Genomic DNA, 22,551 nt, shown 5'->3' with positions numbered 1-22,551 from the left:
CCTGGGGTACAACCCACTTCCCCCGCAGCCCTGTGACAACACCGTGGGTAAACAACCCACTGCTCTCGCAACCCTACAATAACACTTCGCTGCAGGCAGAGGCAGGAGCTGTTTCCTCCATCGCCCCCTGCCCTGCCGGGCTCCTCACTCCCTCTCCCCCCGGGGATTTTCCCACTCCTGCCCAGAAGAGCCCGGGCCGGGGGGGGGACGAGCTGCACCCCGCTGTCCTGCGGGTGCTCCGGGCACCAAAACAGCTACGTGGGCCAGGAGAGATGGGAGGTGGGAGATGGGAGATGGGGGGGAGACAAGCAGAACCTGTGGAAGCAGTGGGGAGATGGGGGGTGCAGGGGGGGGGATGCAGGAGGGATATAGGAGGGATGCAGGGGGGTCTGGGAGGGATGTGGGGGGATGCAGGGGGGTGCAGGAGGGATGCAGGAGGGATGCAGGGGGGTGCAGGAGGGATACAGGAGAGATGCAGGAGGGATATAAGAGGGGTGCAGGAGGGATGCAGGGGTTGCAGGAGGGATACAGAAGGGATGCAGGTGTGGCACAGGGGGTTGCAGAGGGACGCAGGAGAGATGCAGAGGGATATAGGAGGGATGCAGGTGTGAGAGCGGGGGATGCAGAGAGATGCATGAGGCATATAGGAGAGATGCAGGGGAGTGCAGGAGGGATGCAGGTGTGATACAGCAGGGTGCAGGGGGGTGCAAGGGGAAGGCAGGGGGAGCAGGGGGATGCCAGGAGCGTGCTAATCATGCCCCAAAGCTGCAGACCCGGGGAGGTGAGTGTGAACTGGCCCATGCCCGGCACAGGGTGGCAAAGTGTGGGTGCAAAGAGCTCTTCTGAGCCCCCTTCCTGCTCCCTGGCCAACTCTGGTGGGGGGGACCAGCGGCTCCGAGAGGGGGACACCAGCTCTGCCCCGCTCTGCCCCTGGGGTTGTGCAAGGGTGTGGGGGTGCACACATGGGTGCATGTGCGTGGGTGCATGCACAGAAATAGGTGCATGTGTGACAGGTCCTGCCCATGAGCTTGGCCTGTCCTATCTCTCCTCGAGCTCCTGGGGACATTGCCTCACCCCCCCCCAACACACACACAGAGCAAGGACCCCAGCATGCTGCAGCGAGACCCTGAGCACCCTGCAGCAAGGAGCCCAGCACCCACCAGTTAGGGCTTCCACGCTGGCACCCCAAGGTCTTCCCTGCGGTAGTTGCTCCCCCAAGGATCCAGCCGGGGCGGGGGGCTGCTGGGTGTCCTGGCAGGGCTGGGTGGGGGGTTCCAGGCACCCCCCAGGTGTGGGGGAAGGAGGGGATGGTTCCAGCAAGAGCCTTGGCCTGGATGCACAGCCCAGCACTAGCCCAGTACAGCCCAGTGCAGCCCAGTGCAGCCCAGCGCAGCCCAGCACCAGCCCAGTGCAGGTCAGTGCCAGACCAGTACTAACCCAGTACCAGCCCAGTGCACCCCCACTGCAGCTGCAGGGGAGGAAAGAGGCTGAGAGTCTCCCCCTCGGGGGGGCTCAAGCTTTGGAGTGGGGAGGGCTTGGTCCCAGACACACAGTGGGTCAGGATCCAGCCCAGTGCGAGGGTGCTGGGGTGGGGGTCCCTGCAAGGTCCCTATGTGGGTGCAGGGGGTCCCAGCCCAGGGTCCCAGTATGGGGCAGAGCTTGCCCATAGGGATGTGGGGGTCGCAGCCTGCGGTCCCCATGTGGGTGCAGGGTGTCCCTATATGGATGGAGAGGGTCTCCGTGTAGGTGGAAGGGGCCCTATATAGGCGCTGGTGTCCTAGCCCAGGGTCCATAGGTAAATGTAGGGGTCTCTATATGGATGGAGAGAGTCCCTCTATGGGTGCAGAGGGTCTTTATATGGATACAGAGGTACCTATATGGCTGCAGAGAGTCTCAGTATGGGAGCTGGGGTCCCTGGCATGCCCACCTGGCTTCTGGGTCCCTATACAGGTTGTGGGGTCCCTATACGGGTACAAGGCTTCCTATACTGGTGAAGGGACCCTCTTTATGGGCGCTGGGGTCCCTATGTGTGCTGCAGGGGGGGTCCCTATATGGGTGCAGGGGTCCCTATACAGCAACAGGGGTCCCTCCACGGGCGCAGAGGGAGGCCCTGGGGTCGGGGGGGAGCCTGTTTACGTGCAGCGGATCCCTATACAGCTGCAGGAGGGGTCCCTATACATGGAGGGGGATCCCTATACAGGTGCAGGGGGGTCTCTATATGGTTTCAGGGGGTCCCTACACAGGTTTAGGGGGGTTCCCTGTACAGTTTGGGGGTGTCCCGTGCAGTCTTGGGTCCCTGTACGGTTTGAAGGGGTTCTTTGTGTCCTTTGGGGGTCCCTGTACAGTTTCAGGGTGTCCCCGTACTGTTCGGGGTCCCCATATGATTTTGGGGGGAGGTGTCCCTGGGCAATTTAGGGCATCCCTGTGTGGTTGGGGGTCCCTGTGTGGTTTTGGTGCATCCCTGTACAGTTTTTTTTTTTTTGGGGGGGGGTCCCTGTGTGGTTCGGGGTCCCTTTACAGTTTGGGGGCTCCCTGTACGTCTCGGGGTCCCTGTACAGTATGGGGGGGTGGGGTGTGTGTCCCTGTATAATTCAAGGTCCTTGTACGGTTTGGGGGGTCCCTATAAGGTTTGGGGCCCTGTACAGTTTGGGGAAGCCCCGTACGGTTTGGGGGCGCCCCCTGGCGTTTCGAGGCCCCCCCGGGGGTTCGAGGTGCCTGTACGATTTTGGGGGTCCCTGTACGTTTCGGGTTGCCCCCGCGTCTCGCTCTCTCCCCCCCGCCCCGCCCCGCCCCGCGCAGGGCGGCGTGGGCGCCCTCCCCGCCTGCAGGGGTCGCTGTAGCGGCGGGCGGCGGCGGCCGGGCCGGGCCGGGCGGGTCTCGCTTGTTCCGGCGCCGCGTGGTCAGCGCCGCGCGCCGCCGCCACAGCGGGAGCAGGAACCGGGAGCGGCGGGGCCCGGCCCGGCCCGGCTCGTCTCGACCTGACCCCGCCATGTGGTTCATCTACGTGCTGAGCTGGCTGTCCCTGCTCATCCAGGTGGCCTTCGTCACCTTGGCGATCGGTGAGCCCGCCGCCGGGGGTCTGTCGGGGGGACGGGCCCCTCGGGGGTTGCCGTCGTGCCGGGGCCGGGCCCGGGCCCGGGCCCTGCCGCAGGCTTCTCCCCGGGGTTGTCGCGATATGTCGTGCGTTTGTCGGCAGGGGGGGTAGCTCTGGGAACGGGGCAGCCTGGGCTCCTGCTGGGATCGGGGCCGCCGGTCCGGCACCTCCCGTATGCCGGGGCTCGGACCGGGTGTCCCGAGGCCCCGTGGGTGCTCCAGAGATGCCCTTGAGGCCTCCGAGTGCCCCGCGGGTCTGGTGGATGACCCAGAGACTGGGGTGGGGGTGGAGGGGGATGTCCCATGGGTGCTCACGAGTCTCCCGAGTGCTCCTGAGGTCCTGTGGAAGCCCCGGAGTCTGGGGGTTCCCTGGGTTCCCCCGAGGTCCCCTGGGTGCCACAGAGATTTGCTCGGGTGCACCCCGTCCTTCGGTCTGTCCCAGACTGTGTGAGCATGGACCCCCACGGCTGAAGACACCGGTGTTTGCCCCAGTCTCTCCCGATCTGTGGGGCTGAGCCAGGTATTTCTCCCACAGCTGCAGGGCTGTACTACCTGGCAGAGCTGATCGAGGAGTACACGGTTGTCACCAGGAGGATAATCAAATACATGATCTGGGTAAGTCTCTGTGCTTGTAAAAATGGGTGGCTCCTTGCCAAAATCACCCCTGGGGCAGCAGCAGGGCTGGCAGAGTGGCTGTGGCATGGTATGTCAGCTCTGGATGGAGTGGTCAGGCTCCTGCTTCTCCTGGCGCCAAGGCAGCTCTGTCTCCAGAGGAGGGAGGTTGTTAGGGGCAGCTACTTCAATCGGCACCTCGCTTAACTGGGGAGGTGTTGATCCTGCCTAACTCCTGTGTGACACCTCTCCCCGCTGGCTGGGGAAACTGAAGGCCAGCTGCACCAGGTGCCGCAGCAGCAAGGTGGGATTCCTGTTTAGACGTTCCCCAAGGGGCTGGTGCAGAGTGAGGGGTGGGTGGGGAGACGCGGTGCTGTCAGAGTGCATTAAAAGTCACCTTGAACATGGCAGGATTTCTGGTTGCGAAGCTGCCCACAGTCCTGCTGTCTGCACCCCTGTTTTTTTGCCCCAGGCAACCCCTGTTCTCTCTTCCAGTTCTCCTCAGCTGTGCTGGTCTGCCTCTACCTCTTCGAACACTTTCCCGGTTTCATGGTGGGTGTGGGACTCTTCACCAACCTGGTCTACTTCGGTTTGCTGCAGACCTTCCCCTTCATTGTCCTGACGTCCTCCAATTTCATACTGTCCTGTGGTGAGTGGTGCCATCGCCTTCCCACGGGGGTGGGTGCTGGGGTGGGAGTGGACTCTAGGGCGGAGAAATCCTCATCACCCCTATCACTGGGTGGGCTCTGGGTGGCAGCAAAGGTTTAGGTTTTGCGGTTGCAGCCCCCATGGCGTTCGGAAGGACTTTGAGCTTTGTGCGGCACTTCTTAATTGCGCTTTATGATGTGGCTGTGATAATTGTGGGCTGGGCTTGGTGCTTGGGAAGTGCCTGTGGTAGTGTGCCCTGGCGCAGAGCTGGGGACGTCGGACTTTCTTGGGCACTATCTGCTTCACCCTGTGGCCAGTTCCGCTACAAACCTAGGCAGCAGCACTAGGGAAACGAGATCCCAGCTGGCCCAAAGCTCGGCCTCCTCCCTGCAGACCTCCTGTTTTGGGCATTCACCGTGTCTTGGTAAAGAGCAGGAGGGATTTGAAGCAAACTAAAAAACCTGACGTGTGTAATTACAGCCTGATGTCAGGCTGGGCTGTGAAAGGGACTGTATGCGTGTCATCATAAGAAGCTGATGTTTAGAAAAATGTCCACAATTACTGTGTGAATTCATCAGGGAGAAAGTCCTGTTAGAAAAGTACATCGCTGAGCTTAAATCAGGGATTTTTATTTTTCACGTTTGCACCTTTCTTGTGGTGTTTGCTGAGCCCATGACTCTGGCTGCCGTGGCCCCGTCCCCAGCTGGGCTGTGGGCTGCCTGGCCCTGCCTGGCAAGCCCTGGTGCGAGATGGGCATAAGGGTCTCTCCTCTTTTCTGAGTGGCTGGCATGGGCACAGGGTTTTGGTGTGAGGTCAGGCAGAGACTTAAATTAGCAGCACCAATATTCTGGGCAAAGTGGGCAGCTTAGTTCTTTGTCTGCCAGACTCGTCTGATGAATGGTCAGAGCCATGTCATAGGCTGAGTCCGGGAGCAGGTCCGCTGCCAGGTCTGGGGTGGTGAGCCAGTAGCTCTGACAATTAAACTGTTTTTTTGGCTGCTCTGAGTAGGTTAAATGGTTTTCTCCTGCCATGAGTTGCTGAGTCTCCTGCATGTTTTAGTGTCCTGTGTGCAGATCTGACTTCAAATCTCTGCTGAGAGTGATTTGTAGTGACACCTTAAGTAGCGAATGGGCAAAATTTTTTCTGCCATGACATTCTGATTCCTTATGCATATTTTAGGGTGCTGTCTGTGTACAACTGAAATACCTTTGCTCCTCAAAGTATTCGCATAGGTAGGATTTTATCTGCTACTTGAAAATGAGTGTAGCTCTCCTGTGGCGTGTAGATCAGGAGCTGCGTTTTTTGGCAGACCCAGACTCTCATCTGGATCTTCAGTTTCATCTGTAGACTGGAGCAGATGGATGATAATGCAGCGTGGGACACAGCTTCCCATGTCGGTGGTTGTCTCTTGCTGGGGCTCTACTGACATGGTGCTCCTGGGCTGGGGTTGCTGTGTTTGTATCTCAGATAAAAGGTGAAAGAAGCTCTTAATTCCAGCTCCATAAGAGCTAAGTGGTATTTTTCACTGCTGAGGACACTGTTAACCCCACTATGCTGGCAGCATTTCAGCTTGACTTGGTTTACAGCAGGCAGAAGAGTTTTTCTCTGCAGCAGCTGTTGGGGACACAGGGTTTTTCACCGCTTCTCTCAGCGCTGCACAGCATTAGCGAGTGTCAGGCTGGGCTCTCCCGGCTGCCCTTGGGGACATGGAGAATAAAACACCAGAAGGACGAGGGGCTCGTCCGGGGCTGCACAGAGTAACAAAACGGAGCTGGGATGGGGGAGACTCTGGCTGCTCACACCGTTTCTCACTAGATGCATGAAAATATTTTAGCCACAGCAGGATTCCAGGTGTACAGGGGCTGCAGGAAAGGGGATACGTGGCAGGGAGGAGCTGCTCCTTGTGGAGTGTACAGCAGTGGAAGTGGATGTCCTCCTTCAGGGGGCTAATGAAATAAGATGACAGTATTGCTTCTGGGCTGGAGACTGACTTTGCTGTGTTTTCCTTTGGCAGTGCTGGTTATATTCAATCACTACTTAGCGTTCCAGTACTTCGCCGAGGAGTATTACCTGTTCTCTGAGGTGAGAGACCTTTGGGAAGGAGTCGGTCCGTGTTCTTCCAGCCAGTGTGGAGCTGTTGGTGGGAGGAGGGAGAGGAAAATGCCATTTTTTCAGTCAGCAGTAAGACACACTGAGGATATTTTTTGCAGCCCTTTCCTGGGGGTTCCTGTGCTTATTCCCTTAGAAGTACCAGGGAAGCTGCAGTCTCTTTTCTCGGGTGTGGACTTGGGGGGGCTTTCTTGGCCAACTAGAGAGGCAGAAGAAATACTGTATATTAAGTGCAGATTTTTTTTTTCTGATATGCTAAAAACTAGGAAAAATAGAAAATAGTACTGTTTTAAATTTTTTTTACAAGCTAACCACAAATCGCTTCCCTTTTGTCATAATTGCTCCTCATTATTTTTATGTCTCTGATGTGCTGTTTCTTGTCTCACCCCCTTTGCACCTACCAAGAGGAAGGACTGCATTCACAGGGGGGCTTGCTTGGGCCCAACAGGAGCTGCTGCTTAGTGTAGACTTTAAAAACAAACCAAAAAAACTCCACCAAAATAAAAAACCAACAACCTTTTTATGAAGTTTAACACTTCTGCAGCATTTGCATGCACAAGGAGGCTGGTGTGGCAGCTCAGCACCATTTGGCTTGGCTCTCCCCAAACCACAGCAGTGGCTGCTCCCGCAAGCGCTGACTCCTCCTGCTACACCAGCATCCCACCCTGGGACAGGAGGAGCAAGTCCAGACCTTGACCCTTCCTTTTAGTCCCCAGAAGGTGTGAAGAGGATTTAATTAGTAATAACAACACAGCCAATCTCCTGTTTGTGTCTTTGTGCTGTTTAAAATTCTGGTTTCTGGGAGCAGTAAAGGTTTTCAGACACCTGAAACAGGAGCAAGGGCTTTTCCTGTGCATCCTGTCCTTCCATGGAAGTTGCTGGGTGAATTTTATCCCCTTATCAGCTTCATAGGGCCGTGCTATCTCAGCACCCAAGAGACTCGGGAGAGGTTGAGTTGCAGTTCTTCCCCTTCAGTGCCCTTTCTCTTGGGGGGTTCAGGCAGAAACTTGGGTTGTACCGTAGGGAGGTGCAGCTGGGGCTGAGGCAGCACTTGTGGGTGTTAGCGCGGACAGAATTCAGCCTGTGAAAGGCCACTGAGTGCATTGTGGCTCTGCTCTCACTACCTGTCTTGCTCTGCCCACAGGTTCTCGCCTACTTCACGTTCTGCCTGTGGTTAATTCCTTTTGCTTTTTTCGTCTCCTTGTCGGCTGGAGAGAACGTCCTGCCTTCCACGGTGCAGCCTGGAGGTGAGCGCTCCCAAGGCCCGGGCAGATGTCTGCTGGGTTTTGACAGGGGCTGTGCTCAACACACCGCATTCCCACCGCACTGAGGAGAGATGCGGGGCAGCTGGTTGGGTAAATCCTTCCAAAAGCCGAGGAAGGAAAGGTGGGGTTTCTGCAGGGTGAGGGTGAGCAGAGTGGAGGGCTGTTCCAGCTTTACATGCTGCATCTCTCCAGTCATGAGGCACTGTTGCTTTCCCTGGACTCTCGCTACAAGCTCAAGAAAGGGAGCTCAGGATTTGGGCTCCCTGGCCGTGGCTTACAGGAATGCCCAGATAGGCCAGATCTGAGCAAACCAGAAAGTTTCATACTTTAAAGGCAGCTCGTGCGTCACCCTGAAATCAGACATCCTGTCCCAAGGTTCCTGTGGCTGTCAGTGGGGTTTGTATTTGATTGTTCTTCCCTTTTCTCCACAGACGACGTGGTCTCCAACTACTTCACCAAGGGGAAGAGGGGCAAGCGCTCTGGTATCCTTCTCATCTTCTCTTTCATCAAGGAGGCCATCCTGCCCAGCCGACAGAAGATTTACTGAGCCCCGGATGCAGCCGGCATCGGCTGCGGTGAAGGAGCAGGGCAGACCCAAACTGTGCAGCAGGCTGCGAAGCAGCACTGTCCCCAGGCCTCGCTCGAGCCCTCCTCAATGTCTCTCGAAGGGATTTTGCTAGCAACCTATAAACTGGACGATGGCCGGAGGTGCCAGCAGCACTGGACAGACACACGGGCAGGGCTTGCGCCTTTTTATACAGCTCTGCCGATCCCCCGGGACTGTACGCAAGAAGGATGTTTGGCTCTAGCCAAGCGCAAGGAGGTCTGGCTTCCTGGTGCTGCCCACCCTGCTCAGGGACCTGGGAGGCGTTGTCATCTGCTGGGGTTTAAAGCCAGAAGTCTGTGCGTGGTGTAGTTTGGCTGTGGGGGAACCGTTCCCTCGGAGTGGCAGCAGAATGCGCTTGATATTTAACTGAGGTTTACACAGAGCCATTAATTAAAAAAAAAAAAAAAAAAAAAAAAAAAAGAATAAAGTAACCAAACTGTTGAACTCCCACGTATTCCTGCTGGGAGCCTGCCAGCGTTGGAGGATGCTGGTGTCCCCCTGTGGAGCACACGTTGGGAGGGAAGCGTGGGGGCAGGCACCTCTCCCAGCACTCCGCAGCTGCAGGGAGGTAACCTGGAAGGACTCGACGTCTCTTTTTGTTTGATTTTAATATTGGAAATACCCACTTTTCTCTTCTCTGGTTTTGCTGGCAGCCTTGCTGAGCGGCCGGGATGCTGCAGCAGTGCTGGCGGGCTGAGTGAGGCCCCGGGCAGCTGTTTCACGGAGAGCGATTCTCCATGTGCGTAGGCGTGAGGGGAGTGAGATGCTGAGCGAGTTGCCTCAGCATCCCTTGGGTGTCATCTGCTTGTCATTCCCAGTGCTGCTAAACTCGCTGTGTCTCCCTCCTTTGCTAAAAGGAAAAAAAAAAATAGATGATCCTACTGAGAAGGAGCTGAACCCTTTGTTCTTGTTCCTTGTAACCATAAGGATTTTTTCCCCCTTTTTTGCTTTGTTGTTGGTCACCGTCAGCCTGTGCCAGAACTAGATGTCCCCAGGCTAGCCGGGAGCCAGGGCTGTTCATGGCTGTAGCGCAGGAGCGCCCAGCTCTGGCAGCAGAGTTTCATCATTTGGGAAGGCTTTTTGAGGAATTTCTGAAGAAAGTGGCTCATTTTAGTCTTGTGGCCAGTTCTGGCTTAAGGCAAAGGTAAGGAACATGGTCCCTGCCCCTGGATTTCTTCAGTGCCCAACAACACTGGCATGTTTTGATGCTGATTTAGTAGAAGTGTGGTTTCTGTTTGAGAGCTGCTCACCTAATAAAGGCTATAGGTGAAGTTCGCCTTATTAGAGAGGCTGGATGCAGTGTTGTCCCTCTGGCTCAGGAGCATTTGTCTCCCGCGTTGAGTCGTTGTTGCGTGAGGAAGTTGTCCTCTATGCATGCTGGTTATTTTTTATGTTTTTAGAGAAATAGTGGAGGATGAGAGAGCTATCGAGAGGACCTGAGGGCTGCAGAAGGCAGATCACGAAGGCCTTGGGAGATGTAGTCACTGAGAGGGGTTAGCAGGAGGTGTGTATTTTCCGTATGGAGCTCTTTGTTATCACGGAATCAGAAAAGTGAAGGTAAAAGCACTGAAAGCAAAGTGATTAGTAGCAGGCAAAGCACAAAAGAAGACGCAAGGGCACGGGTGGGAGAAAACCATCAGCCTTGCCCGTAGCACTGGGAAGCTCCCGGAGAACCTGCTCCCCAGCTCGGGTGCTGTGCTGTAATTTTGCTTCAAGGCCACAGGGTGGGGGACGCAGGTCCCAACTCTGTCCCCTGTCCCGGCTCGCTGCCGCCTAGGCGAGCAGCGGGACAAGCTGGATGCTTTTGTTCACTGATGGACAGCTTTAAGCTTGACCAAATTTAGGCTGAAAAATAGGTTTCTGCCATGGAGGAGGGAGGAGGATGCTGGCAGTGATGGGGGTGGCACCCGGGGTGGCAGGGGGGCGCGGCAGGCGGCCGGGAAGCTCCTGGATATGTTCACAGCTCTGCTCCAAACTGTGTGTAACAGCTTCCATCGTCTCGGGTGCAGCCAGATGGGCCAGGGCAGGTGAGATTCCCTGGCTGGGGGCGGCAGGCGAGGCGAAGCCCCCCTGGGCTGGGGCTGCGTGACGTGCGGGGCACGGCCGAGGATGGCGGGGCAAGTGCCATGCCTCTTGCCATCCTTGGGTCGGGTTTAAATTTAGTTTTGTCTCTCTGAATGTGATACAGGAGGGATGTAAAACTCCTTGAGAGCTGTCACTGCCACCACGGGGAGAGCAGGGCACAATGGAGGGCTGGCCCCGGGGTCTGGGCCCTTCTTTCTGCAGGGTACTGCAGGAAGAGCAGAGGCCCAAGACGTGTCTGCCGCTGGACGAGTGCACAGGATGTAAATAGGGAACATCAGTAGCTTTAATGTCCCTTCTACCGCATCATTTTAATCCTCATTTTCCCATCCATTTAGCCAGAAAGCGAGGGTAGATTACTTTGTATTTTTCCAGATGACAAGTCCATTTTTCCTGACTACTGCTTGTGATCATCGGGTGTTTAAGATGTTAATGACACACATTGCTTTGAGCTGAACCAGATTCAGATGAGTCGTGTAACTGGGTGATAGCGAGTGAAACCCTATAAATATTTAAAAGGCGAGCATCAGAAAAAGCCCCCCCGAAGGCTCCTGCTGTGTGGGGAGAGATAACGCCGTGGGGGCTGCGAGGACCACGCTCGGCTCCCCGGCTCTGCTCTCATCTCCTGCCATACGCAGAGAGGTTTGGGGCTGGCTTCTGAAAACGCACCCTCTCACAGGGCAGGAGTTTTGGACAAAACACTGTTCCCTGCCCTGAAACATGGGGACCCCGCAAAATCTGGTGGATAAGATGCAAAACCTCTCGTTGTTCATGGGACGATGCAAGGATGCTCCAGAGGCCACCCACAGAGGGTTTGCAAGAAGCTCCAGCTTAAAAAGAAGTGTGAATTACCACTTTGATTAAGTATTTAAGAGTTATGTATATTAATACGCAGCTGCCCTCCGAAGCGTCTCTGCTCGGCAGCTCTCCCCTGGCTGCAGTGGCTCTGGCGGCTCGGGGACAGTGCAACTGGCGGGGCATGGCTTTCCCGTCCCGCGGGAGCAGAGCCGGCATTGATTTTCATGGGTGTTTGGAGGGTGTAATCAGGGGAGAGGAATTCACTCGATACGGAGCGGGCAGAGCGCAGGCAGCGCGGCGGTGGGAAAGGGCAGGCTGCCGATGAGTAACCGCGCTCGGGACGTGGCATTTCCCCCGACGGCGCCGAGGGAAAGGCCGAATTCGGCAGGGATCGAAATGCAAGAGCCGGGTAGTGCTGTGTCCCTTGTGATGGGAATTGCCCCAAAAGCTGGATGTGGAGAAACTCAGCTTTGTCCAGGGAAGGAGGAGCCGGGGGGGGGTGTGGGCAGCCTGGCTCCAGCCTCCTTGGGCTTTTGGAACTGGTTGAGCTGGTCCCAGCGCTGTGGTCCCTGCGGCTCTTGCCTTCTTTTCCAATAAGAGGTTCTGTTCAACAAGCTGACATTCATCCTTTAGTCTGGTGAGCTTGTACGTCTCGCGAGCAGCCTTTCCTTGTCTGCTTTCCACATGGCAGCCCTCAGGTGTCTGGAGAATCGAAAGGCCAGGACAAGAAACACTTGGTAATTAGAAAGATAAGCTCCTTGCTTTAAATATTTTAGTTCGAGTTGTCTACGTCTTCGAGAAGGAGAAAGAAAATGTATTAAAAAAAGCAGAGAGATGGAGTGCTGTAAGGCGGCAACCTGTCCTGGCTGTCCCCAGGAAACAGGGAGGGCCATAGCCACCGCAGGTCCCCCAGGAAGGGACCCGACCCCTCCTTGAGTACATCGAAAACCGCTCGCCCTTTCTCCGATGCCACTGTGGCCAGCAGAGTGGGTTTCCTGGCATGTCCTTGTTCCTTTGGGCCGTTCAGTCTGATCCCAGACAGCTCTTTAATTATTGCGCAAAGGCATCATGAGATCGTTGGCTGGAAGCGGAAGGTACATAAATCCAGACTACAACCAAGGCGTGCATTTTTAACGGGAAGAATAATTAACTCCTGGAAGGAGACGCAGCGTGGAAGGGGGATGCTTGGGATCAGCCACGGTCCTGGCTGCCCCTGCCTGCTCTCATGCACAACTGAATAAACTATTTAAGGAAGGAAGGGTCCTGCCCGCACCCTGCCTGTCCCCCAGGGCTGAGCAGCCCTGGATTAACCCCTCTATAGGGGACGCCAGATGTACGTGCCTGCTTCTATAGGGGCCTGAGCCCAAACAAGTGACCAGCAGTGCAAACCTGCCCTGACACCCGCCGTGGCATCGTCTGAAGGAAGGGGTGGCCCCTCTGCCCGCGGAAGGGATGTTTGAGGACCCACCAGCCTCCCCTGGCGTGTGGCTTATCCCCGCCAAAACCACGCTCCGAGGGAAAGCTGAGGGCCAAGCCACTGCCAGGAGCTCCATTTTCTCCCAAGTTTTAGCACAGACCCAGCCCATCCGCCCTGCCACAAGTTCAGGACCTGAACTGTACAATTTATTCGCGATAAAACCAGCCCCGAGAGGATGAAGGGAATTGCCCTGGCTAATTAAGCATCTGGTGGAAGGGATGAGGATGCTCTCACTTGCTTTCCCCTGCCCGCTGTCTCCTGCCCACAACAAGGCAGTGGAGATGGAGAAACCACAATTAAATTAATGCTTCTGTTGTTCTTTGGATTTAAAAGGAAGAGACACTGCCACGGAATCCAGCCCTTCAACCCTCACATCCCAGCAGTGCTGACTCCCCCGTCTCCCAGTATGTTCCAGCATTGCCAGGGGCCCCGCTGCGTGTTGTTCAAGTTGCGGTGGGCGACTCGGCTGTACCAAGCTGTTCCCTTTGCTGCTGAGCGTGAAGGACTGCCTTACAGCACCGAAACACCCCTGCGGCAGCCGGAGGGGAGGGGAGCGCATGGGGGGACACCGGCAGGGCAGGGGGCACTCCTGGGTGCCTTGGGGACCACGGGCACTTGGGAGGGTGACCTGATGGAGCAGATCCGTGCTTTCCACCTCTGATTGCCTAAATACAGAGACGCTTTTTCCTGGACTTTTTCCTTTTCCCTGGACCAGCCCCGCGGCTCCTCTGGAGCAGCAAATCTCTGGGACCAGCCCAATAGCTTCGGAGCAAGCAGCTCGAGGGGAAAACCTGTGGCCCTCAATGCTTAAAAACAAGCGTGGGCTTAAGAGCATTCATCCCTTTGAGTAAATACGGGTCTGCCGGCTCCCTGGGGAACCCAGCCTTGGAGCTCAGTGCCTGGAAGGACTGTTCACCCCTGAGCTGCTGCTGGGTGAAGGCCAGGAGCGCTGGTGAGGGGGGGACACAGATATCCTCCTCGCTGCAGGTAAGTGCTGTGTTATGTGTGTCCCTGCCCAGCTGCTGGGCACCCTAGGGTGGCAGGAGAGTGGGTGCCCTGCTTCGGTCCCACAATGTCTCTTGGCCGTTCCGTTTTGCAGCAGCTCCACTGCCATCCACGCCGGCCACAGCCCCGTCCCACGGCCACCCCCTCACCCAGCAGACGTGCCTCTCCGGTGACAACGTGGCGTGCAAGGACCAAGTGCTACCTCACTTTAATTAAAGCACAAGAGGATGCAAGCTGCTGGAAAACGAGGGTGAAAGTTTGCAGCAGCCATCCCTGCCGCCCGCCATTCTCCCTCCTCCCCCCGCCGTGGCTGTGCAGCTCTGGCGGTGCTGGGCGAAGGGCAGCGCGGTGGGCAGCTGCCTCTACCCTGGCTCCCCCCTGCCTCCAGCTGGGCGGGCAACTGGCCGGGTCCTGGGGAGGCCACCGGCTGCCCGGGGTCTGAACGAGACCCCATTCTCACTCCCCGGCGAGCGCCTGGATGGAGTTGTCCCGTTGTCCTTGTCCCCTGGGGAGAAAGAGACAGAGAGACAGAGAGGAGACATGGAGCGGGGTGAGAGCAAGAGCAGAGTCCATGGGGACCCGTGCCATCGTCCCGCACCTGGAATGGTGACAGGATGGGACCGCAGAGCATCAGTCAGGCTCACGGCAGGGCAGTGAGGAGACACATGTGCGTGTCACCTCTGCGCCGGTCCCTGGGGACGTTTTCGCTCCACAGGGGTCATCCGGCCCGAGGCCCCCATACCCTCCCCACCAGGCCCTGCGCCGTACCAGTATCCAGCCTCCCCGCAGCCCCAGCATCCTCGTGGTCCTGTTGCAGGGGGAGGGGGGCGGGCGGTGGGGCAGGCAGTGCTGGTGCAGATGCATCCACCACCCGGCGCCGCCGCTGCAGGATGGACTCCAGCTGCCTGTCCCTGCCCTTCAGGCTGCTTTGCCGCCCGCTGGGCCTCCTGCTCGCCCTCCTCATGGCACCCTAGGAAACACCACACAGAGCCCAGATGCTGAGGGATCACACCCAGGCACTGAGACCCCCTGGGGCTGTGCTCCTGGCCAGCCCCAACACAGCCCCACACATGATGGCTGGAGCTGGGAACAATGGCTCCGAGGTCCCTGTGTGATGGCCTGGCGTGACCCCCCCTCCTTGGGACAGGGCTGCTCACCAGGATGCCCTGCAGCTCCATCGCCACGCTCCTCCGCTTGGTGGATGCTGCCGCCGGACCCTGCAGGAGGGGATGGAGGAGATGTAGCCGCATCCTGCTGGCCCCGCAGCTCCCTGGGGCTGCCAACGCTCCCCAAACCCACCCCGAGTCCCAGGGCTCCCTGAGGACATTCCCCCACAGGATGGGGGTGTCTGGCAGCAGCCGAGCCCAGGTCCCTGCCTACCTGGCCCACTGGCACCCGCTCCTTCGCGGGCCTCAGGACCACCCCGTTCTTTATCCGCTCCATCATCTCCTGCACGGCTCGAGCTTTAGCATCGTCAGCTTCTGGCTTGCCTGCGCAGGGAGCACCACGCTGAGACCCCACGCGCTCATGACAGGGCTCAGTCCCTGCCGGGGCGGGGAGCTGCCACCTCCCTGCAGCTCCCCCCATGCCCGGGGTCCCTCCCACAAGGCTAAACCCGGCCGTGACCCAGGGCCAGATATGACCTTGCTGTGGCTCATCTCCCACCCATGCCGGGCGGGACAGGGGTGCCGGGGCCTGAGCACTCTCTCTTTGGGGAGCGGGGGGCTGGCAGGGTGCTGGTCACCCCCCAGTGGGAACTTGGAGCAACACTTTTGGATGGCTGGGAGATGCCTGAACCAGTGTGGCATTGGCAAACCTCTGTCCCGGAGAAAGTCCATCTTCCCTGTGCCCAGGGACTCTCCCATCCCCATGGTGCTGCCAGCGAGCCTCCACAGTGCCAGGACCCCCACCGCCCCCCGGGGTGCAGCGGGACAGCCCGAGGGGACTTACTGCGCTGCAGGTTTGCCATCCCCTTCCTCTGCCTGATCATCGAGAGCGGGCTGGAAGGGAGAGGGGAGGTGAGAGCCTGGCCAACCCGCACCCCTCGCCCACAAAAAGCCAGACATGATGCCCAGCCTGCCCACCCCTTCTCCATCAAGGAGCTGCCTGGACCCCCCCCGTCTCAGAGACAGGCCCACCTCACCCTCCCCAACACCCCGCTGGGGTCTGGCCCCTGCGGCCAGCTCTGCTCCCCACCCGCACCCTGCACCTCCTGCTGGGGACGATGCCCGGGCATGGCTTGAGGACAGCCCGGCATGACGGGCGAGGGCGGTGGGTTGCGGGGGGAGCAGGGTTTGCCCCCAGCCCAGCTTATTTGCTATGGCAGAGACAAGCTGGAAGCCCCTGGGCTACTGGAACTGCTTTCTGCAGGAGGTAACGGGGATGTCCGGCGGTGTCACTTACTCCACGGGGACAGCGGGTGTGGGTGGTGGCAGTGGTGGTGGCGGCGGCGGCGGTGGTGGTGGTGCGGGTGCAACCATCTCAGGGGTCTGGCTCTGCGGTGGCGGACCCTGGGCCAGCTTCTCCCGCAGCGACCCCACTACAATGGGGTGCGGTTGGGGCTGTGCGGGGGGCTGGTGCCCCTCCAAGCCTCAGCCCACCCCACCCATGGGCAGGCAGTGCCATGGGCATCCCTCTGGCACTGCTGCAGGTTCCTGCCTGCGTCAGGCAGGGGGGAAACCACCCACCTTCCTCCTTCAGCCCCGCCAGCCGCCCCTCGGCCTCCTGCAGCCGCTTCCTCAGCTCCAGTTTCTCATCCTCTGCCGCAGCCAGAGCAGCTTGGGCCATATCCAGCTCCTCCGGCTCCGGCCGCCTCCCCAGCTGCTCCTCCAGCTCCTTCACCTGCGGGAAGCGGGGGACAGGAGGAGATGGATACAGCCTAGGAGCTGGTTTCCCTCCCCAACACCATCCCTGCCAGGGATGTGGATGCTCCACAGGCCCGCAAATCGTCCTCTTGCAAGGAACTTGAAGCTAATTTTAGGGCAATTCTTGTCTGGGTGATGGCAGCCCAGCAGGCTGGGGGGTGCTAGCCCAGTGTGGGGGCTCCCACCGCAGGGTAGCCCAGTTGTGTGACCCTTTCCCTGGCACCCAAAATGCGCTAGTGGAAATCCATGGAAGAACGACCTCTCCAGGCTGCGGCACACGGCGTGGGATGGGCACGGAGGGGGCGATGGAGGGGTCTGATCCTGATTGCAGCCAGTTCCCCCACCCAGGGGAAACCACCACCAGCCCCGGTGCTGTGCCATGCCCCAGCCCTGCTCCCCACCCCCATGTCACCCCCTCCCTGTGGGGATGGGTCCTCACCTGCTGCTGCCGCTCCTGCCTGGCCTCCTCCAGCAGCTGGGTCAGGCGTCCCACCTCCTGCAGGGCTGCCAGCAGCTGGGCGCTGGGCCCCGAGCTCTGCAGCAGGATCATGCTCTGCCTGTTCGCCTCCTTCTTTTGCACCAGCATCTGCCCACAGGGATGGGGGTCAGGGAGGGAGTGAGCGCCCAGGCTTGCCCCAGAGAGAGAAAAACCCTTTCTGGGGAGGCTGGGAGCAAAACCCATCCGACCTCATCCCAGGGGACCATGATGGGTGCCCAGGAGCATCCCCATCCTCTTGAGATTCAGTGGTGGGATGAGGATTGGGGTGTTTGCACCAAGGGACACTGAGAGCAACCAGCCCCGCCCCGCTCTCCCACCCCCCCGTGGGTGCCTGTCTCCTCCCCCCGGCCCAGCACCCATGGGCAGGGTGACCCAGGACCAGCAGCACCTCATGGGCGAAGGCTTCGGCGTGCAGGCGTAGGTCCTGCTCCAGCTCCAGCTGCTGCATTGCATCGCAGTAGTCCTGGGTGACGATCTGGGACACTGCCGGGGAGAGCGGGAGCTTGCGGGGTGAGGGCAGGCACCAGGCCAGGGGGTGCATGCCACCGCAGGAGCCTCGGCACAGCCACCTCCCATGGTGGCACGTCCACATCCCGGCAATCCAGCTGCAGCTCCCAATGTTGCACCATTGACTTTGGCTTCACCAGTTCACCAGACTGGGTGGCACTGGTGGCAACAAGGAGCTGCCAGCTGCTCCTTCGCTGGCTTGCAAGGGTGCAGCAAGACAGGGAGGGGACACGGCCACGGAGACCCAGCACAAAATTCACCTTTCTTGAAGGACTTCAGTGCCCGCTGGCTGGTGCTCAGGGCTGCCCGCAGGCGTTGCCGCTCCTCCTGTCCCGTCTCCAGCTGCAGTGGGACAAGCCCCCGCTCAGCCCTGGGCTCAGACAGGGAGTCCCTCCGTGCCCAGCCCAGCCCCCTGGGACATCAGGGAGATGGTGATGGGCTGCAGAGGGGGGTCTTTCCTCCCAAAAAACCTGTCCTGAGCTTGGCAAGGAGCCACAAGGATGAGCAGGAGCCAGGGAAGGAGGGGAAGAGCGAGGCTGATGAAGGGGGACCCTCCCCCAGGGGAGTCCTTGCTTGGCTGGGGTGTCCCAGTGGGGGTCCCAGGAGCTACCTGGTCCTTCAGGTCCTGGTTCTGCCTCTGTAGCTCCTGGACCTGGATGGTGAGGTCCTTCCGCTGCTCCAGCAGCCAGGAGATCTTCTCCTGCAGATCTGGGAGCAGAAGGGAGTGAAGGGTGAGAAAGGGGGTACGAGGGGTGGGAGAGGGGAGTGCAGCCCTCCCAGAGCTGGTCCCTGAGGACCAGGCTGGTGGGGCTACAGCATCCTCCTCCCCAGCTGAACCCTCTCCTGGCCGTGTCACTGATGACCGTGTTGGAAGCTGATACTGGGAGGTGACCCAGAGGGACAGACACGTGGCAACGGGGTGGAATAGCAATCCACAGGACAGCAGGGTCTGTACTCAGCGCCCTCCTCCCTGCCCAAAGCTGCCGCCGAGCATCCCCCAAGGGTCAGCCCATGGGAAGAGTCACAACATTACCTGGACGTGGGGCTTTGGCTGGAGTGGGCCCCCCCTCCCCCGAGGGGTGCATCCCCCTTAAGGGGTGCATCCTCCCCTAGAAGAGCATCTCCCTGAGCAGTGCATCCCCCAAAGGGGTGCATCCCTCCGAGGCGTGCATCCCCCCGAGGCGTGCATCCCCCCCGAGGGGCGCATCCCTCCTCCCAGGGGTGCATCCCCCAGACCCCCCTCGTACCGACAAGCAGATCTGCAAACACAGCCGAAATTGCCGACATGGGAAAACAGGATGGGAAAGGAGGAAGTGTGAGCAACAGCACTTTCATTTCACCTTTTTTCATTTGACTTTAGTATCATTTTCTCATTGTTTACCCAGAACAAGGCCCAGGCACAACCTAAAGCCGCAAGGCCAGGTTGAGCCAGGCTTAGGGGACAGCGGGACGGGGCAGCCGGGCAGGGGACGGTGCTTCGCCTCTGGTTTCACCGTTTCTGCCTGGGGCTTAGCCAGGACCCCCCAGCCCGGCTCACCCTCCAGCTGCTGCTGGTAGCACTGGGCAGGGTCGGGGTCCTCCTCGGGGGGCTGCTCCTCGGGCAGGGCCGGGGGGGCCGCCGGGGCCAGGCTGAGCCGCTTCAGTTGCTTGTTCTCCTGCTTCACCTGGGGTGGGATGGAGACCCCCAGCATCGGGGTTTTCTACTGCACCACCGAGCCGGGTGCGCCGGCACCCTTGCATTGCACCCTTAGGAGGGGCTGCAGGCATTGGGGTGCTGGGGGGGGAGGGGGGGAATGGTGGCAGGGGAGCACTGCCTGACCCTACCTGGGCTGCGTAAGCTTCGGCTCGCTGCCGGCACGTCCTCTCGATCTCAAACTCCGTCTCCAGCGCCGAGAGCTCGGCCAGCAGCGCCTGGGATGCTGGTAGCAGCGGAGGCTGCATTCAGACACCCGCCTGGCCCTCAGTGCCCAGCGCGGGGATCTCGGCTGGCACCCTGCCCCCCTCCCTGCCCGCGGCCACCCCCGCCAAGTGGCCAGCAGAGCCCTGCCAGGTCACCCAGGACCAGGCACGGCACCCGGCTCTGCAGCACCACAGGGATTTTCCCACTTCACCATCCCACTGACCCTGTCACCGCAGGCTCCAGTGAGGGGCTGAAGCCGCCCCCGAGTCCCTGTATGGGACTGTGCTGGGATGTGACACCAGGGCAGGACGGGGCTCACCTTGCTCGAGCTCGGCCAGCCGCTCCTCCGCTTCGTTCACCTCCTGGCCGAGGGGCGGATGCTGCTGGGGAAGAGACACGCATGTGGCATTGCCTTGGTGCGGCATTATGTTGGCATGGCATTGCCTTGGTGCGGCATTTCATTGGCACTGCCTTGGTGAGCCCCAAGCTGCCCAGACGCTGCCAGCCGTGCCGGGGACGCTGTGACCTTGACAGCCTGGTGATCAGCACCCTGATGTGCCACCATGGCACAAAGCCGCAGCGGGAGGGGAGGGCACGGAGGGATCAGCCCTTCATCACCTCAGAGTTGCACGGGCAGGAGGAGGAAATAAAACAGAAAACGAGCCTGCGAGTGATACCTGCACTGTAGCTGACTCTTCCTCCTCCTCTTCATCCTCCTCGCTGCTCTCCGATTCCAGGATGGCTGCAGAGGAACCGAAAGCACGAGAGAAAGTCATCAGCGTGACTGGAAATCCAGGAGGTTCCTCTACCTCTTTGATTTTTCCAGCCTCACACTGCTCTGCAAGGGGCAGGGGCTGAGCGCCCCCCGCACCATGGGCTGGGGGGGCGCTGGCGATGCCTCTGCACCTGATGGAGTCACGTGTCCTAAGGAAAATGGGAAAGTCCCTATGGCAGGACAGCCTGGAGCAGGAGGAACAGCCTGCAAAATATCCGACCCTACAGTAACCATCAGGAAAGCGGTTACAAAGGCGGCAGGAAAGGAGTGGAGGGCATTGGAGTAAAGGTGCTGCTCGGAAGAGGCAGGAGCACAGCCGGGAAAAATCCCAGTGAGCGATTCTGGGTGAGGAAAGGCCATCCCAGAGCACCCTGCTGCCCCGGCGAGCCCTTGCCCACAGCTTGCCCGAGAGGTGCCACGACAGAGCTGTGCCCTTGCTGGGCTCGGCTGGTGCCTGTGGGTGTGTGGGGACACCAGGGTGACACGGGGAGGCTGGACAGTCCCCAATACCACTGGGCTTCCCCTCCACCACACTGGGGTGACTGGTCAGGGGGGAACCCATGTGCAAGACCCCAACAAGTGGACACAGGCATGTATGAGGGAGAGTGTCGCTGGGGACAGTAACCTGTGGGCTGGTGGTCCCCAATGGTCAGGACCTGGGAGCTACTTGGTCCCCAGGTGCTCCAGGGTCCTCCCGTCCTTCCAGGGCAGGGGTCTCAGGGGGACAGCTGCTTACCCACCCACCCCCAGGGCAGCTCCCAGAGGGGCTGTGGTGCGTCACAGCCCCGAGGGGCAGCAGGGCAGGAATCCAGCACCTGCCTCCGACCCTTCCCATCGCAGATCTAATCCGGTGGGGAATGCGCTCTGGAATCTAAATCCCCCCACCCAGCCTGATTTTTGTAATCCACCCACCACTGCTGGGACCTTACACCACCTGAAAGGGCTGGGGTTCCCTGCGGGACCCACAAGAGGGGTGTGCTGCTGCCGAGCAAAGGCTCTGGGACACTTTGCCAGGACCCTTGTGCTGGGACCCCCACGCCAGCTATGGGGCTCGAGCTGTGCAAATGGCGCTGCTGCCGCTTGGCCTCGGCTCTTTCGAGATAAAGTTGTACAAGCATGCAAACACCAGCAGAAGCCCTAAACTGCAGCTGGCAGCTGAGGTGGGCACCTCCTGCAGCACAGAGCAGCAGAGGGACGGATGGACGGACAGGCGGGCAGACACACTTGGTGCCTGGGAGCTGGGAGTCCCTCTAAATACAACCTACTGGTCATTGGTCCCTCCACGACACAGGGCTGAGTGGAGAAAATCCCTCTCCAGGCTCCATTCTGGGCTGGTTTCACCCCCTACAAGCCATCTCATTCAGCCAGCAGCGCCCAGAAGCCACGGTGATGGTCACAGGGGACAGTGAGAACCACCCCCACCACCCTTCCTTGAGGCACAGGGTGCCGCGTGTGAGCCCACCAAGCCCACCGCGTCCTCGAACGCACACAACGGACCTTACCTGCGAGCTGCCCAGCACCATCCCCAGCCCAGTCCATGGTGGTGGGACTGGTGGCACCCAGCACCCCGAGCTCGGTGGGGTGCCTGCCCCCCGCCCCGGCGCTCGCCTCGCCCTCCCCACCCTCTGCAGGGAAGTGAAACCGGGCCGTCCCGGCGCAGGCTCAGTGGCTGCACCACCGCCACCGCCTATGGAGGGCTGAGCACCCCGATCCGGGCAGGACTGGTCCTGCCATGGCAGCAACCGAGGCCCTGGCAGGGATGCAAAAACAGACCCAGCTGAGCCCTCGGCAGGGATGCAGAGCCGGATCCAGCCGAGCCCTCGGCAGGGATGCAGAGCCAGACCCGGCTGAGCGGGATGGCTTTTGCAGCCGGGGCTGTGCAGGGGAGAAGTGCTGGTGCAAAAGCCACCAGGAACCAAAACTCGCTCCGTCCTGGCACTTTGGCCTGGGGAGATGCTCAGGTCACAGAATCACAGAATCATTTCGGTTGGAAAAGACCTTTAGGATCAGCGAGTCCAACCGCAGACCTAACACTGCCAAGTCCCCCAGCCCCTTCCCCGTGCAGCTCTGCAGCAAACATCCCCCTCCCACGGCCTCTGCACCTCCCGTCTCATCCTAAAATAGAAAATGCCGTGGTTTGAGGAGGTGCCCGCTCAGTGGGAGCATGGGCAGCTTCCTGCCCCTCTGCCCTGCCAGGTGAGGAGCTCTGCCTGCGCCGGGGCAGCCAGCCTGGGCTGGGCAGGGATGCTGCTCCCGCAGGGTACAGGGAAGAGGATGGGAATGGACCAGGCGTCCCCACGGGTGGGAAGG

At 59.7% G+C, this 22,551-nt stretch overlaps 2 protein-coding genes across 3 annotated transcripts; one reads left to right on the top strand and one right to left on the bottom strand.

The window, feature by feature from the left end:
* The first annotated feature begins 2,874 nt into the window (after nucleotides 1-2,874).
* TEX261 (testis expressed 261) lies at nucleotides 2,875-8,761 on the top strand. Its single transcript, XM_063337019.1, has 6 exons — nucleotides 2,875-3,059; nucleotides 3,629-3,708; nucleotides 4,201-4,354; nucleotides 6,368-6,435; nucleotides 7,607-7,709; nucleotides 8,159-8,761. The coding sequence occupies exons 1-6, from the start codon at nucleotides 2,990-2,992 to the stop codon at nucleotides 8,272-8,274; spliced, it is 591 nt and encodes a 196-aa protein (XP_063193089.1). The 5' UTR covers nucleotides 2,875-2,989; the 3' UTR covers nucleotides 8,275-8,761.
* A 4,242-nt stretch (nucleotides 8,762-13,003) lies between these two features.
* Nucleotides 13,004-22,262, bottom strand: LOC134516407 (shootin-1-like). 2 transcript variants are annotated; one of them, XM_063336550.1, is made up of 16 exons: nucleotides 21,744-22,262; nucleotides 20,144-20,208; nucleotides 19,786-19,849; nucleotides 19,391-19,485; nucleotides 19,104-19,230; nucleotides 18,177-18,274; nucleotides 17,827-17,908; nucleotides 17,448-17,542; nucleotides 17,000-17,146; nucleotides 16,384-16,537; nucleotides 16,100-16,235; nucleotides 15,647-15,696; nucleotides 15,077-15,186; nucleotides 14,854-14,913; nucleotides 14,465-14,666; nucleotides 13,004-14,201 (listed from the first exon to the last, which is right to left on the bottom strand). In XM_063336550.1, the coding sequence occupies exons 1-16, from the start codon at nucleotides 21,778-21,780 to the stop codon at nucleotides 14,059-14,061; spliced, it is 1,665 nt and encodes a 554-aa protein (XP_063192620.1). In that variant the 5' UTR covers nucleotides 21,781-22,262; the 3' UTR covers nucleotides 13,004-14,058. The 2 variants fall into 2 exon arrangements, with proteins under 2 accessions (XP_063192620.1, XP_063192621.1); XM_063336551.1 differs by having other exon boundaries at nucleotides 13,006-14,201; nucleotides 19,786-19,846; nucleotides 21,744-22,260.
* Between the last annotated feature and the right edge of the window lie 289 nt (nucleotides 22,263-22,551).

The sequence above is a fragment of the Chroicocephalus ridibundus genome, chromosome 5 (assembly GCF_963924245.1).
Source record: "Chroicocephalus ridibundus chromosome 5, bChrRid1.1, whole genome shotgun sequence".
In the NCBI taxonomy this organism is placed as follows: Eukaryota; Metazoa; Chordata; class Aves; order Charadriiformes; family Laridae; genus Chroicocephalus; species Chroicocephalus ridibundus.
This window is presented reverse-complemented; position numbering and strand designations above follow the sequence as displayed.

Excerpts from the sequence above, each read along its gene's own strand:
- TEX261 (XM_063337019.1), top strand. The coding sequence starts at position 2,990 with ATGTGGTTCATCTACGTGCTGAGCTGGCTGTCCCTGCTCATCCAGGTG. Across the intron at positions 3,709-4,200 it reads TAATCAAATACATGATCTGG|TTCTCCTCAGCTGTGCTGGT; the intron begins GTAAGTCTCTGT and ends TCTCTCTTCCAG. Across the intron at positions 4,355-6,367 it reads CAATTTCATACTGTCCTGTG|TGCTGGTTATATTCAATCAC; the intron begins GTGAGTGGTGCC and ends TTCCTTTGGCAG.
- LOC134516407 (XM_063336550.1), bottom strand. The coding sequence starts at position 21,780 with ATGGACTGGGCTGGGGATGGTGCTGGGCAGCTCGCAG. Across the intron at positions 19,486-19,785 it reads GCTGGCCGAGCTCGAGCAAG|CATCCCAGGCGCTGCTGGCC; the intron begins GTGAGCCCCGTC and ends CGCTGCTACCAG. Across the intron at positions 19,231-19,390 it reads CCGAAGCTTACGCAGCCCAG|GTGAAGCAGGAGAACAAGCA; the intron begins GTAGGGTCAGGC and ends ATCCCACCCCAG.